The sequence below is a fragment of the Arvicola amphibius genome, chromosome 7 (genome assembly GCF_903992535.2).
Source record: "Arvicola amphibius chromosome 7, mArvAmp1.2, whole genome shotgun sequence".
NCBI classification, from domain to species: Eukaryota; Metazoa; Chordata; class Mammalia; order Rodentia; family Cricetidae; genus Arvicola; species Arvicola amphibius.
The window spans coordinates 31654692-31674120 of record NC_052053.1 but is presented as its reverse complement, the minus strand read 5'-3'; the positions used below and the strand labels follow the sequence as shown (position 1 = coordinate 31674120).

The 19429-nt window shown below is 45.9% G+C and overlaps 1 protein-coding gene across 1 annotated transcript in view; it reads left to right on the top strand.

Moving 5' to 3' along the window:
- Positions 1-763: 763 nt before the first annotated feature.
- The window catches only part of Kif5c (kinesin family member 5C), a 153153-nt gene continuing 134487 nt past the window's right edge, over positions 764-19429 (top strand). Inside the window, exon 1 of the mRNA XM_038337821.1 lies at positions 764-1186. Within this exon, the coding sequence (XP_038193749.1) occupies positions 1061-1186 (126 nt within the window). The 5' untranslated portion in view covers positions 764-1060. The remainder of the gene's footprint in view (positions 1187-19429) is intronic.

Here is a 19429-nt window from a genome sequence, read left to right as displayed (position 1 = left end):
ACACACACACGCACGCACGCACACACACACATACACATACACATACACACTTGTCCCAAGCTGTCTTCTGAGTGTTGGGATTCCAAGCATGCACCATCACACTTGGTTGAGAGGTTCCTGATTTGGGACTCAAGAGGCAGTTTCAATCTCCAAGCTCTAAAGTACCATGCCAAATATGTGTGTGTGCGGATCTGTTTCCTGACTTAGTTTTGCAGTGACAAAGTCCTTGACTTTCATCGAATCTGAACTGTTAAGAACTACCTATGTGCAGGCGTTTCCAGACATCACTGGCTTCCATGCAAATCTCATTTCCTTCCTGTTTTCCTTAGAACTCTTGCAAAAACTGCTACACGGAGAAACACTCTTCGGCTGTTGAGTTATACACTGTGTTAATAAGTATTTTCTCTTTGGGATCAAGAAAAGATGTGACCTGTTGTTTTTTTTTTTTTTTTTTTATGAAGTGTTTAACCGGGAATATTAACTATGGCTTCCATTCTGCTCTTGGCTTGTGCAGTCACATCAGTCCTGTAGCTCCCCGGGGGTGGGGAGTGGGGATGAGGGGGTGTCCTCACAAACTAATCCAAGCATCCTACCTGTAGGTAGGGTGACTGACTACAAGTCCCAGGATGCGCAGCGCTCACACCCAGGGTAGGGCGGGCTCTGCAGTGACATCACCGTGCCGAGGCGGGGCAGAGGGGCGGGCCTGGAGGTGTCGGAGCACCCTGGTGCTGACGCAGGATGGCTGAGCGCGCCGGAGCCCGGGAGGTCTGAGCCAGGCGGGGATCTCTCCCTGCGCATCGCCTAGTCCTCCAGCGGCCAGGTGGGCCAGGGCGTAGGACCGGGCTGGAGAACAGCAGCAAGGGGGCCCAGCTGATAGGCTGCTCTCCTTCCCAGAGCAGCCCGGCTGTCCAGCGCAGACTAGCGATGACCTGCTGAGAAGCTGCGGGAGGCTGCGGGAGGTGGCCTAGCTGCGGGCAACGGTTGGTTCGCGACCTCATCGGTGGCGCTGCCCAGCCCGGCCCCCCACCCATCCCCGCGTCCCCTCCTGCAACGTCCCGAGATGGCGGATCCAGCCGAATGCAGCATCAAAGTGATGTGCCGGTTCCGGCCCCTCAACGAAGCGGAGATCCTCCGCGGGGACAAATTCATCCCTAAATTCAAAGGCGACGAGACGGTGGTGATCGGGGTAAGTGGCCTTGGTATCTCGCCCCTCCTCTGGGTTTGCACTGCAGAAATCTCCCGGACACCCCCTTGGACATCCCTGCGGGGCTGGGCTCGCGGCTGGACCAGACGAGAGCACTTGGCCGATGACTCCCTCCCGGTGGCGGTGGCGCGGGGCGGCGGGGGCGTGCGAGGTCCGCCATTGTTCGCGGGTGGGGGCTCGGGTGGGCCTATTGTTCCCACGCTCGCCGCCGCGTGGGCAGTGTTTCGGGTTGCCAGCAAGTCGGGATGCCCGGGCCTTGGTCAAAAGTATAAGCTCTACAACCCGCAGATGCATCCAGGCTTCTGTTTGTCTTAAGACCTTAACCAAAAAGGTAGGGAGGGAAAGGTGCAAGAAAGACAAAATGCTCGCCTGGGCCTCGCATAGGCGGTTTCACCTTGCTCCCCGTGTGGAAGGTGAGGGGTGCTCTTGGTATCCCTAGGAGGTCTCTCAAGTCTCCCGCTTCCTATTACCCCAAATTGTCCTAGATTCGTGCTTTCTTTGCTAGATGCTCTCCCCCACCCCCATCCTCTCTCCCGAGTGTCCGCAGGTAGTCTGATATCCTTGCTCAGGGTGGAGGGAGGACTGTCCAATCTGCTGAAAGAGGGAGTTCCTAAATAGCCACTCTGTGACAATAGCAGAAGTTATTTCAGCATATCCAGGATCTCCCCTTTGATCACCCTTCCCTGCCTTTCCCCACAAAGTGCCTCTCCCCAACTTAGCTCCCCTTCTGCAGTCTGGCTGCTGGAAGGGGGAGGGGATACTAATGGCTTATAATTCTTAAGGGAATATACCAAATGAAATAAACTAGCCTTGTCCCCACCCCCGTTCTTAGTCTGCTCTCCCTCGAGTGTGTGGCCCACGGTGCCCTCTTTGTATTCCAGCCGTGTGGGAAGGGACTGAGTTAATGCGAGCCTCTAGGTCCCCACTGACACGTTCCTGGCAGCCAGCTCCAGGCTGCTGATGCAGCCTTCCCGACTCCAGCATTGATTAAGTGATGTCATCTCCATCACTGAGCATGCTCGGACTACCCCCTCCCCTTCCCCCCATTCCCTCAGTGACTGTTGTATTTAGGTCAAGTGATTGACAGGTGACAGTTTTCTGAGAGTATAGCTAGAGAACACTTGGCCTTTTCCAAGTGTGAGGCCCGCGCTCCTCTGCCTAGGCTGTCCCCAGCATCTTTGGCAAGGTTGCCTGCTGCAGTCACTGCAAAGGGACCTTGGACAAGCAGGTGCTAGTTGTACTGGTAGGTGGGTATTTTCCTCTGTAGGGGATTAGAGGCCAAGCCCTGGCCTGGGGTCTTCATCTTATATCTGGCTTAAGAAGGCGCCTTTGTTTTTTCCTGCAGAGCATGATCCCTTCCCTCCCGGTTTTCACAGCTAAAGGAAAACACAGAGCTCTGAATGCTGTGTGGATGGGCGGTCACTCATTCTGGTACCTGACCTAAGGGTAGGAAAGGGATATTTTCCTTTACGTAGTGTTAACTTGCAGAAAAGGATGTGTGCTACAGTTATTGATGAGGCAGTCCTATACTTAATGGCATCTATGGGCTAGTGATGTATTCATGGCAGCCTGGAGCTAGGGTTACAGCTTCTAGCATGAGATCCCATCATAGCCGGATCTGTTGTTCCCTGAGTGAGGCGTGGTTCAAGCCGAGTGGTAGTTGCTAGGCACTTAGTCCCTCCCTCTTGGCTTGTAACATTTTTTAAAGTAACAATTGTTCAGCTGCTGAAAATGATCTGGTGGCCTTGTGTTGGTATTCCCCCCCTTCTTCCGATGCTTTAAAAGGCCTGAAGTTCTTCCCATACCCCTGCTGCTTTAACTCTTAAAATCCTCTGCTCCTTCTCCTCCCCCACCTTCCTCCTCTCCAAGGACCAGTGAAGAAGAGTAATAAATCCTTTTAGTTGTGCAAGCAGAGATCCTTAGTTTTAGTACAGTTACTGTGAGCCTATGCTTATTCCCCGCCTAAATGTGCACATTAATACGAAGCTAGAGCAAGCAGACACAGAAGAATTTTAAGAGAAAGTTATGAATGTGAATATACGTACTGCACTTCAATTTTAAGGTTGTTGTTGCTCATCCTACTATATTTCTTTAATATAATGAATTTTTAAAGATAATTTACTGAGATAAAGCAGTGTGTAGAAAAGTTTATCAGTTAACTTGATGATTTTATGAACTATGGTTTTCCAATAACCACCTTTCTGTCTAAGAAACAGGCACTTTCAGGATCTTAGAGGTTTCTCTAGAGTCACCTTCAGTCCCCAACACCTCAGGGTAACCAATGGTCTGATTTCAATATCACATATAAATTTTACTTATTTTTTTTATTGACGTAAAACCCTATAGTGGGTTTTCTGTTATATTTCTGGCAACCAACCTTACAATGTTATGCTTGTCAAGTTGATCTTGCTTGCAGTAGTATTCCACCAGATTAATAGATGGTACAGCATGAGACTCTTAATCCCAGGGTTGTGGGTTTGAGCCCCACATTGGGTGCCAAATATAGCATGGATATATTACAGAGGGTCTAGCTTTGTAGCCCAGGCTGGCTTTGACTTCATGAGCCCCCTGCATTAGCCCTCACAGCACTGTGATTGCAGGCGTGTGCCACCAAGCCCTTTAGCTGTTGGGAGGTAGTTGGTCTGCTTCCATTTGGTGACTAGCCTGGGGGATGTTGCTGTATGTACTACTTTGTGCATCTTTTGACTCAAGAACATATAGAACAGACCACACTCATATGGTTAAGAGTTGAGGTTTGTATTTACTTGGCCTTAAGACCCTTCCCATTCCTAATTATTAATATAGATGTAAACACGGTCAGGCAGCGTGTATGATTCTTAAATACCACGAAGAAAGTCTCATGACTCAATTATACATAGAAACAGCCTCGGCGGGTAGGGTAAATGGTGAGGATGTCCAGAGAACCTAGAACTTAGAACCACCCAGAAATTTTTACCCTCAGCAGACACAAAGGAGGATGTTCTTTAGCTGTTAGTCTGAGGTCAGAAACCCGAAAGTTCTTAGTTTTGAAGCAGAGATCAATTTTTCCCCCCTTAAAGTCCTGTTCAGTTCTTACGTTGTTGTATGTCAACAGAGGAGGATTTCCAGGTGTAATTTCTGGTTTTCATCTAAGGACATGCTCCATCTTGGAAGAGTCACCTCACCACCCCTGTTCTGTTTGAAGTTTCTATGCCAAACCTTTTTCTCCTTTCCTCCACCCCGAGTTTTCCAGCCACAAACAGCCTCTCTCTCCTCTGACCTAATGGTCCGATATTCATTACCTTCTGCTGCTGTGAGAGATAGAATGCCATCACCGAAGTCTTCTGGAAGGGTTTATTTGGGCCAATGGTTCCAGAGGGAAAGTCCTCAGTGACTGGGGAGATGTGGCAGCTGGCATCCTCACGCACCAACACAGGCAGAGGGCAAACAGGGAGTGCGGCTCTAACTGACTCTCAAAGCCAGTCTTCGGTGACCACTTTGTCCAGCAAGGCTGTGCCTCCTAAAAGTTCCGTAACCTCTCCAAACTTCACCCCCAGCCAGAGACTAACTGTTCAGATACATGCGCCTATAGAGGACATTTTTATTTAAACTATCACAAATATGCTTGTATATATTTTACATATGATCTCAATGCTTCCCCTTATCGTATTGCTAGCTTGATTACATATCTAGTGGTAGTTTCAGCTGCTCTACAGGTAAGATCCATGCAGATTTTGCTCCTTTGTACTTTCTAGGGCCTTACCCATAGATGGTATTGCAATATCTGCTGTTAGCCTGGAAATCTTTGGTGTAGTTTTTCTCATGTATGTGTGTGAGAGAGGGCGAGTGAATGTGTGAGTACTTGTGTGTGGAAGCCAGAAGTTGGCATTGAGGTTTCTCTCTCAGCTGCTTTCCATCTATTTTTTTTTTTGAGACAGGGTCTCTCACTGAACCTGGAGTTTGCCAGTTGGGCAAGACAGGCTGGGCACTGAGAGCCAGGGATGCCCTTGCCTTTGAGTTCCCGGTTTTGGAATTACAAGCGTGTGCCCTTATGCCTGGCTTCATCTGTGGACATTAGAGGCTTACCTTGAGTCTTCATATTTGTGTAGCTGGCACTTTCCCGCCTAAACAATCACGCCAGTCTCTGCTTTGATATAGCAACTTAGCTTACTGACTTGACTTTACAGACAGCAGGATGTGGGGAATAGTTAAAAGAAACAATAATTCCAAGTGCCATTCCTCTGAGCGGGCTTTATAAGAGATCATTAATTATACTAAAAAGACCATAAAAACTAGAGAAAAGAAATGCTATTATGTTCAGCTTGTTGAGAATTGGGAGAGCCACTGGCACTGGTGGTGGGCCAGAGCGGGAGGGGAGGGCTTGGGATTAGAAAGGGGCCTTTTTCTTGTACCACATTATCTCATCAGAGAAAATTACTGGATTTATAGGGTTTCTCAGAGGACACCTTCATTAGCTGCTAAAATCTTGGTGAGTCATCCATCACTGGGGGCTCTGCCTCTTGGTTGTGAAGCATCTGTACTTCTGGGAAACCTCTGGCTTGGCCAGTTCCAAATGGTTCTTTGATACAGCCTTTCCTACCTCAGTTTCTTCTTGTTGGGCATTTCCGTTTGCAGCCCTGAGAACATAAGCCTTTCCCCCGAGACTGTGTAAGCTCTGAGGGTCACACAGTCAGCCACAAACCCGGAACTGGCCACTGGTGAGGAAAATGACCTCGGGACTTGGGAGCTTGGCGTTAGTTTTCCAGAGTGCATGGAGAGGAAAGGAAGGCACCTGACAGACTGCAGATCCAGGTGTGAAGAAACGAGCTATACTTGAGAGTTTGCCATCTGGTCCACTGATCTTTCAAAGAATTAAAAGAAAAAAAAATCTACCCAGTACTAGAGCTTTCTTAAGAGCATAGTTCTAGTGGTTTGGAAAACAATGTTTGATGACTCTTACATTAGGTTTTTATTGCTTAAGTAAGAAGTTGTCACAAATTAGCGGCTTAGCACAACACAGATTAATTTTGTCAGTTTGCACAAGTCAAAAACCCAGCAAGTTGACTGTTTTCTCTGCTTTGGGTCTCTAAGGGTCCAAACCCAGATGCTGGTGGGGTTGTGCTCTTTCTGGAGAGTCTAGGGGGAAACTATATCTCTGCTCACTCAAGTTAGCGGCAGAAGTCAGTGGCTTGTAGGCCCACTCCCTGATCAGCTCAGATTTTCTTATCCTATTGTTTGATGATTAGCAAGCTTAATTCTGTGTACAAAATCCCATTTATCATATAACATTATCATATAATGGGGCTAGGGAGTGTGGACATCTTTAAGGAACATTAATCTGCCTAATAATGCAATACTGTACTAGAACATAAAACCTTTTCATCTCTCAGCAAAATAACATAACACCACACACCCACACATACACAGGCACACACATCAACCACAAACTGACAGGAATTCTTTATTCACCTTTTCAGCTGCCACTCATTGGTTTTCCTCCCTGTAATTTTGCTTTCCCCATGTTGTCATAAAATGTTATATATCTTTTTGAGTCTGGGTTTTTTTCACATAGCCACTCTTTGAGATTTACTTATATTGGGTATATGCATATGTAAATAGGTTTGTTGTTATCTTGCATAATACTTTTCCATTATATGGATGGATGTACCACAGTGCTTGTCCATTAATCTTCTGAAGGGCGTTTGGATTGTTTTCAGTTGGTGTGATGGTGAAGAAACTTTGCTATATGCTATTGCGTATAGATTTTATGTGAGCATACATTTTTGTTTCTCTTGGTTGAGTGCCCAGAAGTGGGATTGCTGTATCATTCGGTAACTATATGTTTAACTCTATAAGAAACTGCCAAAGTCTTTTCCAAAGTGGTTGGACCATTTTTGCATTCCTATCTAAAAGCAGCATCATTTTAAGCCAAAGTTTTAAATAGCTTAGTCAGTCACTTTGTTTAAGTGCGTGCTAAGCTAGTAATGTCCCAATGTCTCCGCCCTTCATCCTGTGCTCTGAATTCGGCGATGTTTCTCGCTCTTGAAAGTAGATAGTAATTTCCTATAACAATGCCATCAAATATTGAGGTGCATGAACTCAAGTGAGTAACCATAAGCTGGCATGTACTCCATATGCTATTACAGTGCTCGCCGTTGCCAGGGAGATATACAGTTGGTGCGTCATAGATGAAGAGGTATATAGAGGCAGCTGGACAGTCAGGCAAAACTGAGTATGGATTCCCTAGCTAGTGGTGACACTTCTTCCAAGTGGCTTAACTCTTCCGGGCCTCAGTTTTCTCATAGTAAAAGTGGGGAGAATTATGTAACAGGGTCCTTAGGCTAAAATGAACTGGTCAACATCTACCTTATACATCCCTCCTTGCTAGAGTTCCATTTGGTCGTGCAGATTATTGCCGTCCTCTGGTTGGCCTCTGAACACCTCTTTTGCATTTCTTTGGCATCTCTTTGCCTCCTTCCCTGGCTTAAGTAGCCACTTGTCATCTGACCTGTGGTCAAAGCTCATGTTCCATGTAGCTATGGGTTCCATTCGCTGTCTCCTTACCTGACACAATCATGGTCAAGATTACGTGTGTGTGTGCATCTTCTCCCCACTGCACTGGAGTTTCCCGGGGGCAGAAGTTGTTTGTTTGTTTCTTTGTTTTAATGATTTCTGTCTGCTTTACTGTAGATAGTATAGTTGCTTCGCAAATGTATTCTGACTGAAGGTTGTTCTTTTTCCCTGCTTGGCAGCGATTCTGCATAAATGCTGGTTTCTGTATCTCTTTAAATAACTTGGGAATCACTGGAGATATTCCTTTCCCTCCATCTGCACTCATGTGGCCCAGCTCTTCAAGTTAATATTAATGTTTCCGCTCTCAGCTCCCCGACCCCATTTAAAGTCTGTCCCCTCCCCTGCTTGTGTTTTCCCTGGTTCTTGCCTCGTATTTTTCACCTGTGTCTCCTTGTTGGAAAAAAAAAAGTCAAAAACAAAGACCTGCTCCCAAATGATTTCTCTTGAGGAAGAAGAAAAAAAAGCTCCCTTGACAAATCCTATTTCATCTCATTCTTCCTTGCTTCAAACAAAAAACAGAAAAAAAATCTTATTTTTGTGGTCAAGAAAGCCCCCCCTTCCCTCTTATTGCATAGAGGGAATAAATTTGTTTTGGTAGAAATTGTTTCACACATTTGTGATCATCTGTAAATATGGACAGACTGGGAGGGAACAGTTGAGATCCATTCTAGTGGCTCCCAAGCCCAAACATGTGAGGTCAGCCTGGGAGGGACGCCCACACCCGCTGCTTCTTAGCTTGGGAATTGGCTGCCCTGTACTGAGTCCCAGCTTCCCCATCTAGAAGGTAAAGATGGCAGCAGTTCCCCTCTTGGGTCGCGTGATGTGAAACCCCGAATTCACAGACTCAGCTGCAGGTGTACAACGGGTATTGAGAAATCCTTCCTTAGGCCAGCCAACTAGTGGCTGTTTCTCTGAACTGGGGGACTGATTCCCCTGGGGAAAGCCCAGGGCTTTCAGCGGTTCCTGGTGTCTGTAGAATGGCCCCTATGCTTCCGGGAGACATTTGGGGCTCTGTGTATCAGGAGTCTGCTCACTTCCCCAACCTCACCCCTTACTCCATGGTCCAACTGTGTTGTGTTATTCCTCGCTCAGCTTCCCCCCCCACTCCCAGCTCCTCATCTTCATACCCCAGAGGCTGCCCCCATAGCTTTTCTTTGCTCCTTGAGCACTCCCTCAGAGACTCTTTTCTATTCCTGCCGAGGAGGTAGGGTTAGCCCTTTCCCTATGTTCTCCCAGTCAGGCACAATGGAGACTTTCATCCCATTAGGCTGAAAACCCTGTGGGGGCAAGGAAAACATACCGTTCATTCTGTTTCAAGGCCTGGGATGATGCCTGGAACAGAGTATTGTTTAGTACAAGGTGTCTACGGAAAGACAGGCCTTCTTCCTGTTGGAGCCCGCTTTTATTTGCTTAGGGGCACCACCCTGACTTCTCTGGCTCTGGAAACATGTCTTTCCTGCCGTAGGTACCGTCATGATTTTGTATCTCATTGTAAACGAGATAACTTTTCTCTGACCTAGGTGGTGCCCCCTTGTAATGCCAGAACAGAAGAAGCTGAGACAGGAGCATCTCCAGGAGCAGGAGCCTGGGGTACATACTGAGATTCTATGGCAGAAAGGGGAAAAAAAGCTTTTAATAGTTTTTAGGGGTGTTTTTAAAATACATGCGCATTGAAAAAAGCCAGATCATGAAAATCACCAAGACAGCAAAAATAGTTCATTGTTTCTGACCCAGAATACCAGTTAATATTTCCTGGCATGTACCACTCCTTCCTGTTTGTTTTAAAACAGATTCTGTTGTAGGGCGTGTTCTAGAACCCAGCTGACTAAGTGGCATACTTCAGACTTTTGCATTTTGATGAGTGCTTACAACTGCACTGTTTGCTAATCAATTATTTAACGGCTTCATTCTGAGGAGCACTTGGGGGTTTTCTCTGCTTTTCACCCATTATCAACAGACCTCAGCCCCCCAGATTTCTTTGCGAATTTCCCCTATTATTTCAGTGAAGGGTGTTTCTAGAATTGAGATCGCAGGGTGACTGATGGTTAGCCACGATTCTAGGGCACCGGCAGTCGGAGAGGAAGCGATTTAAAGATGGGAATTGTCTTGTGTTTTATAGCCTCGCTGCTCCGCCTGCCCTGTGGAGCTGCTGCCAGTTTGTCTCATCAGCCCGTCTGGACTGTGCTAAATTAAATTCTTACCAAGAATGTGTCTTCGTCATGCACTGTTAACTCCTGGATCCAGAGCGTGGCGATGCCTGCAGACTCTCAGGGTAAACTGAAGGGTTTTGTAGGCGGTCTCCTGTCATTTTCAATATCCCAGAGGATGTTGTTTCTTCCAAGGGATCAAAAGCTAAATCTTTCTCCTGAGGCAGATGGAGATAGAGACCAAGATTGTAGTCTTAAAGAGAAATAGGATGAATGTACCCCACCTTCTGCTGTTGATATTGAATGGCCTGTGATAGCCTAAGGAAGTGGGGTGCTGAGGAGGGACCAAGTAGCCCTCTCAGCAAGGCCCTTGAAAGATGTCCTTAGTTTCTTTTTCCTTGATTACTACTTATTGTTTTAATAAAATAGTAAAAATTCGGATGTACACCAGAGTGGAAAGAATAGAAAGACACACTTCCGTGTGCCCCTGACCAGCTTTAACTGTCATCCCCAAATAGCCGTCATCTCCTAATCTTTCTCATACTCAATAAATTCCTTTATGGGGAAAAATCACCCTCACATTTCATGTCATTTGACCCCCAAACTTCAGTATGTGTCTCTAGAAGGTCAGAACCCTTAAATATAAATGAAACACACAGTAGCTAAAACACTACCGTTAATTCCTCACTGACAAGTACCCATCATCGCCTCATAAATTTCACCCACCCTTCCCAGTGTGTTTGGATTGGCTTGGCAGGTACTTTGATTGGCAGGTACTCTCTTCCACTGGGGAGAGAGAAATGTTCACCTTGAAACAACAAAGGGGACTCTTCGGGGACAGAGCCATCGGGAGGCAGGAACATGCACACAGGACGAGGGCTGATCAGGATTCCAGACCCCTTTCTGCCAACAGTACCCATGTTCTCATTATCCTTTTTAATCAAGCAAGGCTGGTGGCTTCATGGTCACAAGGCAGCTGAAAAAGCTCCACACTCTTTGGCTTTGCCTTGCTGCTGCACTCCCTGGCTTGGGTCAGCTTGGGGAGATGTTGGGACAGGCGAACACACGCTATTGTCTCCCAACCACAGGACTTGACCTTGTTTGATCAGTTTGGAGAAGCTCTTTTAGGTGTGTTTGGGAGGTTTTCATCTTATCTTTTCATCCTTGGTGCGTATTGGATATTGGGAAACGCATCTTCAGAGGACGAAGGTAGTGTGTGGGCACAAAATTTGGTGTAGTGTGTAAGGAAAATAGTTCAGTAGCCTCTGCTTTCTTATTAAAAGAGGAGAGAAATAGAGAAAAACAGAAAAGAAGAACCCATCCAGGTAATCCATGTTTTAACACTTGGCAGGGGAGGATCTGCGGAGCTGCAGACCTATGTCACTGATGCCTGTTCTGTGAAGATCTTGGCCACACAGCTCGGGACTGACAAGCCTTAGGGACTTTCTTTCCCAGACTCCCACACAGGGCTTTGCTCCAGTTTCCTGCACACCCTTTGCCTTCTGAGGAGCCCAGAGCTGTCTGCTTGATTCTTTGGGGAGGCTGTCGTATAGTTTAATCTCCAAACCTGTTGGAGCCTTGCTCCTCAGAGTTTATCGATTTCCACCTGGGAACGGAAGACAATAACCGCTCCCTCTGAGGTCAGAAACCTTGGAGAGTCCTGGGGGAAGGGACTTTATTTTTTCTCACAGCTGCCACCTTACCCCAAAGGGAGGGACGTGCTTGTCTGATTGGCCGGTGTCTAGACCTCTGTTAGTCTTGGTTTCTATGGGGTAGTGTCCTGAATCATGACTTGATTTCTGTGGTAAACTGAGGTAAAGTGACCTTCGCAGGGTCTCACCTCTTGGCCTGGCCACCAGGGCTGTTGTTCTCTCTTCATTGCCAGTGGCTGAGCAGCTCACAATTTCCACATCCAACTGAACTAGTCTCAAGTTCATGTAGGCTCGGGCAGCAAGGGCATTAGGGCGATAGGGTGGGGAGAGTAGGAAGAGAATATAATCCTCTTCACTCACCCTTGGGCTTAGTCTCAGTGTTGGAACAGTGGGTGCTGGTGCCCTGCCTGCACCATGCTTGAATACTTTGTGTGTCAGGGGATTCCTGTGTGGGACAAGCCCCGTGGAAGGGTGGAAGAAAGGAACAGCTGGATTTTAGAGGAGCTTGTGGTATTCTTGGGTCCCCCTGGTGCTGATGTCATCGTGATCCCATTAAGTTCATATTTATAATATATGTGAGAGAAATATTAGCTTTAGAAGAAGATTATATAGCTCTCTGGAAAGTGCTGAATGAAACAGCACAAATTAATCTGTCTAAACTAGTAGGAAGCAACATCCGGGGTACTCTGTGCCACACAAGCAGCATTTGCATGTGCGTGCATTTACTGGATTTTCATGGCAAGCGTGGCTGTGGACAAAGGCTTGATTTGAGATTTTCTTGATACTTTTTCTGATCTAGATTTGTCCACATTTGCAAAGGGGAAAGTAGCTACCTGTTTGTCACTTCCTAGCTGTGGTGGGGTAGAGGCACATGGGTTCCGGCGCTCCCTGGCTGGCTAGTCTGTCTGAATCCTGTGATTCCAGACTCAGGTAGAGGACTATCTCAGAAAGTAAGCCAGAGAGCATGAAGAAGTAACTTGAGATGGCCTCTGGCTGTTACACGTGAAAGCAAGTTCATGCAACTGCCCCCCTCCTCGAAAAACTACCTAAAACAAGTTGAAAGCAGTACCAAGTAGATTATGGAAAATTTGTCATTAAATATATTGTCACTGCAAAAATGTTTCCTTCTAAAAAAGGTGTTTTGTGCATTGTAACTTTTCTTTTTTTTTTTGGAATTTCCCTCCGAGCTGCCCAGTCTGGTGGCCACTGGTCACACTTGTCTTTTGAGCAACTGGAAAGATAATCCATCCATGTAAGGGGGTTTAGTAATTGCAAAATATGCATGAGACATTAGAGACTTAGTATCAAAAAGCACAATAAAATAGTACCTCCCCGGACCAAAGCAACAAACCAAAAACTGCAGTAAAAGACGTCATTAACACAGATACGATCCGTTACACACTGCAGGGATATTTTGGATGGAATATGCTTGGGTCTGTTTTTGCTTTATGAAGATGTGATTACTCTGCACTTTAAAATTGCACTTGGGGCAGCATTAGCTCTCTTGAGCAACTTCCCTAGTCTTTCGGTTCAGTGTTCAGACTTCCCGTTCATTGGAGTTAGTTCCACTCCAGTGTGTTGAGGGCCTACAGAGTGCTCAGTTAAGCATCCTGAGCGCTGCCATCAACCAGAAGAAAAGAATGAACCTTGCAAATAATTCCATGGAGAAGCGGAAGCAAAGCCTTGCTGAGATAGAGAAAACACACCTGATTCTGTTGGGGACAGCAGGCTGAAGGACCCTTGGTCCCTTATCCCGAGGGACACTTTGCCAGTGTAAACTTGACCCCAGTTACTCTGCAGTTCTTCGTAACTATTTTCTACATTTCAGTTTGTAATACTACTGAGGAGAGGTGTGAGTGGGGTGTCTGCTGGCCTCACCCTTTCCTTCCCCATGCAAATGCTGGGACATTTGAGAATGCTTGGGAACAGCAGCCCAACAGTGCTCTTATTAAGGACAAGATTTTTGGAGACTGGTGGCTCTGTGGTCGACCCTGCAGCCAGCCCTGCAGCCAGCCTTTGGCAGGGACTCAGGACCTGGGGTCTCCCCCATACCCCTGCAGCTCCGGAGCTTGGGGGTGCTTAGTGTCTCCTCCTAGGGAGATTTGTTCTCCATTTCCAGGCAAGAAATACCTCAGTGACTGCAAATCTGCTGCTTACCTTCTGTCACCGTCCTGTCCCTGGTGTGGGAATGATGAAATCTTTTGTCCTGGAAATGCATTTCCCATTAGCATGGTGGCTTCTAATGAGCTCACTCTGCCAGTGGGATAAAAGCAGCCATTAGGATGTGGGGACCACGGAGCTGGAGCTACAATGGGAAGCCGAGGAAGCCACCTTTGTCACTCGGGGCTTTGGGGGGCATTCTTTGTGCATCTGGGGAAGAGGTTGCTTTCAGGTGAAGAAGGCCATACAGGAACTCACAGGTACTTGATTCAGTGATGAAAATCTGTCCCTCCCCCCAGGTCCTTCTTACCTGAATCGATGCAGGATTGATTGATCTTCTTTGTAAATGGCGGAAGTCAGGCATTCCCACAAAGGAAGCTACCCAAATCACCACAAATCTGCCATTATTTACTATTCCTATCCTCCCTTCGCCTGTCTGTTGGCAATTAGTAAAAACAACGTATACCAGCCATGAGTATACATGCAGCCCTGCCCCTTTTCTTCTTGCTTACCTAATATGCTATCTGAGGATTTTCCATGTGGTATAATATCTCCATAATGCTACTTTTGAGTGATTGCTTAATGCCCATTGTGCCGGCATAGCAATTTGTTAACCCGTCTTTCCATTTTTGACTGAGAACCCCACCTTGCGCTTACTTTGGCTCATAGTCAGTGAGCGAGCATCTCTATGCGTGGCGCTATTTTCATTAGTTCAGTTATTTCTAGACAATTTGTTTATCAGATGCAGATTTCCTTGGTCCAGTGCTGTGAATGCTTAAATCCGATCCTATCAAATATTAGCCTGTTGTTGTCCACAAAGACTCTGCTAATTCCTGCAGCCTTCAGGAATGTGTGACTGGTCCATCTGGCAGCAAATCCACTTCCAAAGTAGAGGAACTGAATCATTTGAAAGGATGATTATATATTCTAAGTACAGCAGTGGTCTAATGAAAATCTATAGGAATTTCCCCCTGGTCTTTGCTCGGATGTAGGTGAACCTTAAATGAATGGTGTCACTATCTAGTAAACTGTCTTAGAGAAAATTGGAATATCACTGCCTGTGAGCATTCCCAGGGTCAGGCTGGTGTGTGTGTGTGTGTGTGTGTGTGTGTGTGTCTGTGTGTCTGTCTAACCTGGCAATGTGAAAGAAGGACAGAGTTGGGACCATCACTTCTGTATCCCCAACATCCAATGGATGACAGAAGAATTGAGTGGAGGTGGTCATTTATATTTGGAATGACCTCAAGGCTCTTCTCACAAACACTCAGATACGATTATTCCTCTTGCTGCACTGGATGAGCATTGGCTATACGGCAGCATCCACACGAGTGTGCTTTCTAGATGCCTAGTGTATGCTGGGCTGGCTGTGGTGGGAAGTCATCCTTTTGGGAGGTGGCGTCACACTACACAGAAGAAATAACTTCATATTTTGAAGGTTCTGTGCCATCCAAGATCACAGCACTCTAGTTCTGGAGAGATAGTGCCCTTGGCTGATCTTCTAGTCGGTGCCACTGGCTAGCCCTGATCCACAGAGGCAGCCAGCACCAACTGAGTTGAGCTAAATAAATAGAAAGGAAGGCATGTGAAGAGGAGGGCCAGGCCAGTGCAGGAGGAGAAGGAGCCGAAGCCTGTGGGTCCTCCCCATGTCTTGAATTTTCTTCTCTCTTCTCTCTCTCCCTCCCTCCCTCCCTCCCTCCCTCCTTCCCTTCCTTCCTTTCTTTTTTCCTTCCCCCCTCCTTCTCTCTCTTTCTTTTTTCTCTTCTTTTTTTTCCACAGACTATTGCTTGCTCTCTATTGCATGGGTTTAGTCACTTAAGCCCAGAGATTCCTCTTAGTATCCATAACTGTCGCATTGAGCACTGGTCACTTAAGGTAATTAAGTGGTCCACGAAACGTTACCTATGGCTTTAGTTAAATTATTACTTTAAAATCTGGTAAATGAGCACACATGTATGACATACAAACTAAGTGGTGCTGGAGGAGCTAAAGAGAAAAGAAGGGTGTGTTGAGCCTTTTATAGGAGAGGACAGCTGACCACTCGGTGTCCAAAGGACAGTGGAGCACTGGGTGGCCACACGTGGGAGGCCAGTGTGGAGGAAGCAGCAATATAGTCAGGCAGTCCGCTCGTCAAAGTGGCTGGAGGAAATGAAATTGACTCGGTCACCTTGTTTCACTGCTGCGGTTGGGCCGGGGTTAGAAGCACTCTCCCACGAGACATTGCCTCAGTGCTGCCTCCCTTGGCCCCTTTTAGGTTCCCGGAAAGGAGGATGCAAGTAATAGTTGCTTTTCACAGTTTTATGGCTTATGGCATAGTATAAAACATCCATTTCTCTTCAGGCCCAAGTGACTCTCAACTATTAGAGGGCCTTGACTTGGTGACAGAAGGACGAACAGACGGCGTTCGTAATGCGGAAAATGCGAGTAGCTGAGGGGTGAGCTTGCTCTCTTCACAGGATACTATATATGGAGAACCACATTTCAAGGAATCACGCACAGCGGAGCGTGCGTGACATAGTCACACGCCACATAATGTTTTGCTTATGATACGAACGTCCCCAGGAGCTTCCTGCACTGTGCCCGAGACGCCTCCAGTTTGGAATATGTACAGCAGTAGTTTGGACTATGTTTGTTGGCCTTTTCTAGTATTGGGGACTAAACCTGGGGCCTTGTTCACTTGGGGTAACTGTTTTCTCACTGAGCTACCTTCCCTACATTTTGAGGGAAAGCAAAGTTTCTTCTGTTTCTTTCTGGGGGCGTGGGCACACTCACGCTTCCTTGTTATTTGACCTGCCCACAAAGACAGATATTTCTTACGGAGTATGCTCTATTTTTTCCACTGTGTCTAGATTGTTCAAGAAAAGCTGTGTGTTGAGAATTACTTTCCAGCTTGGCACTTTGTGGGGATGATAGGTAACAGGTGGGACTTATTGGAAGGTCACATAGGTCATTAGTGTGTGCCCCCTAAGAGGTCTGTGCCACCTTACCTCTTCCTTTGCCATGTGCTGTCACCACCGCAAGCCCCAAAAGATGGGGGCTAATTGACTTGCACCTTAAAACTATGATCAAAATAACTCTGCCTAGTAAGAGAGATGGGCAAACACTCAGACACATTGGTGTACACACACACACACACACCCACACCCACACACACCGACACACACACACCCACGATAGCAATACGACTGACACTAAATAGTTTATTGAAGATGAAACACCTTCAGGGCTATGACAGATTTGGCAAAGCGGTTTTACTTTTCAAGGAATAGATTCTTTTATACTGAACCCATTCACATTGTTTTGAATGGGATGCGTTCAGACTCATTAAACACAGAAGATGATTGCTCTGAAATTATTTCCTTTTCTACTCAAACCTGAGATCCACACACAGAACATTCTTCTCTTGATTTGCAACTTACTAATCTTAAAAAAATTATTTTAATTTCAGCTGAAGGCTGATATCATAAAGGAAGATGGAACCAAGAAGGTCTAAATTGACGCCATTAATATAAATGAGCCACACTTAAAATTCTATTGATAGTCTGCTGCTCTGAAAGGAAAATGTCTATAATTTACCTAAATTACCCTGAAAAGAAAAGAAATAAGAAACTTCCTTCCTTGGATGTCTGTTCCCCTGTGTTTTCCTAATAACCAGGCAGGAGAGCCATTGAGGTGCTGTTCTATCCCCGTGGCTATTCTTTTCATTGTCGAGGAGTATGGGCTGATTTCAGCCAACGCTTATATTTCCAATAAACATATATGCAATCTATGTAACAGATCCGTCCGAGCTGCAAAATCTGGAGTTCAAAGCTGTTTCTACGATCATCTCATATGTTTTTTAAGAATGGTTGGTGGCCTTTCCTAGCAAACCTGAGGGAGGAGAGAGAAAGGATTAAAGGAAGTATCAGTGATGACAGACATTCTATTTTACTTGCCTCTTTTTTTTTTCTCTAAAATTTTTCTTTTATTTATGTGTATGTGTGTCTTTCTCTCCGGGTGTGCGCATGTGCATGAGGCTATAGGTGCCCAGGGAGGACAGAAGAGGGCTTTGCTTCTGGAGCGTATTTTTGTTGTTGTTGTTGTCTATTTATTTGTTTGTTGTTGTTTTTCGAGACAGGGTTTCTCCATGTAGTCCTGGCTGTTCTGGAACTCGCTCTGTAGACCAGGCTAGTATCAAACTTACAGAGATCCACCTATCTCTCCCTCCCCAGTGCTGGGATTAAAAGCGTGTGCCTCCACTGCCCAGCTCCTGCAAGCAGTCTCAACCACGGAGGCTTCTCTCTCCCTCTATTCTACTTTCTTTAGTTTTCTTGATTTCATTTACAAAATATTCTTTACAATCATTAAGCATATTCAAAGTACAGTTTGGAAAGTGGAAAAGCCCCTATATTGCCCTTGAATAACTGTCTTACGGGAGTTAAAGTATTTCCACACCTTGTTTATTAATTCTACCCTAGAATATGATACATACAGAAATACATAGCAAAAAGCATCCGGGGTGGCTTAGCGGGTAAGTTTTGGGTTTGATGTTCAAGACCACATGGTGGAAGAAGAGAATTGATTCCTACAAGTTGTCTCTGATCTCTACCCATACTCTGCAGCGCCTCACATGTGCGCACACACGCAAAAACAAATAAGTGAGAAAAACTGAAGTTTTAAAAAAGTAACAAAAATAAGTTGTGAGTTCTAATCAAATTGATACCCAGGAAACCATCATGAGGCTTGTCCTTGGCCCTGGCTGCTACCCTTCATGCTAGATATGGGAACACTTCAGGATTAACCTTTAATTTGTCTTAGGATTTGTGTGTGTGTGTGATTTTGTTTGGTATTGAATTTGTAAAATATTTTTACAGATATTGCATGCTTTCTCTATCATATTTTAATATTTATATTTCAAAATAGCTTTTTGGAGTTGCTGAGAATTCTGATGGTGGAAAAATCACAGTGCATTGAAATGCAGTTCTATTTAGGTAGTGTATGTATGTAAGTGGGCACAGTAAAGAAACTGGAGACATGATTGCTCCGTGGAATAGGAAAGTTTTTATTGTAGATACAAGAAAGCGGGAACAGCCAGGGGCATCTGGAAGAGTCCAGAGCAGAGAGAAGAGAGAAACAAACTAACTATGGATATGGCCAGGACCATCTGTGAAAGAAAAAGGAATAGCAAGAAAAGAGAATAGTATGGGGGGGGAGTAGGGGAGAGAGAGAGAGAGAGAGAGAGAGAGAGAGAGAGAGAGAGAGAGAGAGCGCTGAGAATATCAGGAGTAGCCAGGGACAGAGAGTATATAGACAGCAGGAATCTAAGGTGAGAAGAGCCAGCGTAGGGGCTTTGAAGTGTGTAACAATACTAGTGAATTGGGACTGAGGGAGCCCGGAGGCCCGTGTGGGCTTTGATATACAACTACAGATATATCTCAGTGGAGCAGTTTGTCCGTTCTGCCATGGAGTGGATGCTGTTGGACCCCGAGGCCTGTGTGTCTGCAGACACATTCTTGAAGTCCAGGTTCTTCTGTCTAGTGTAGCATGTATCTTCATAGACAGAGATCTACAGCCCCCAGACCATCTTCTGGAGCATCCTGACACTGTTGTCTTGCCTGTTTTATTCAAGGAGGAAAGAGAATTCCAGACAAATGCTTTGATAAAGAATTGACAGTGCCCTGGTACAGAAAGAGGATAGCAATTCTATCGTCATCCCCCTACCTTGCCTTACTGAAACT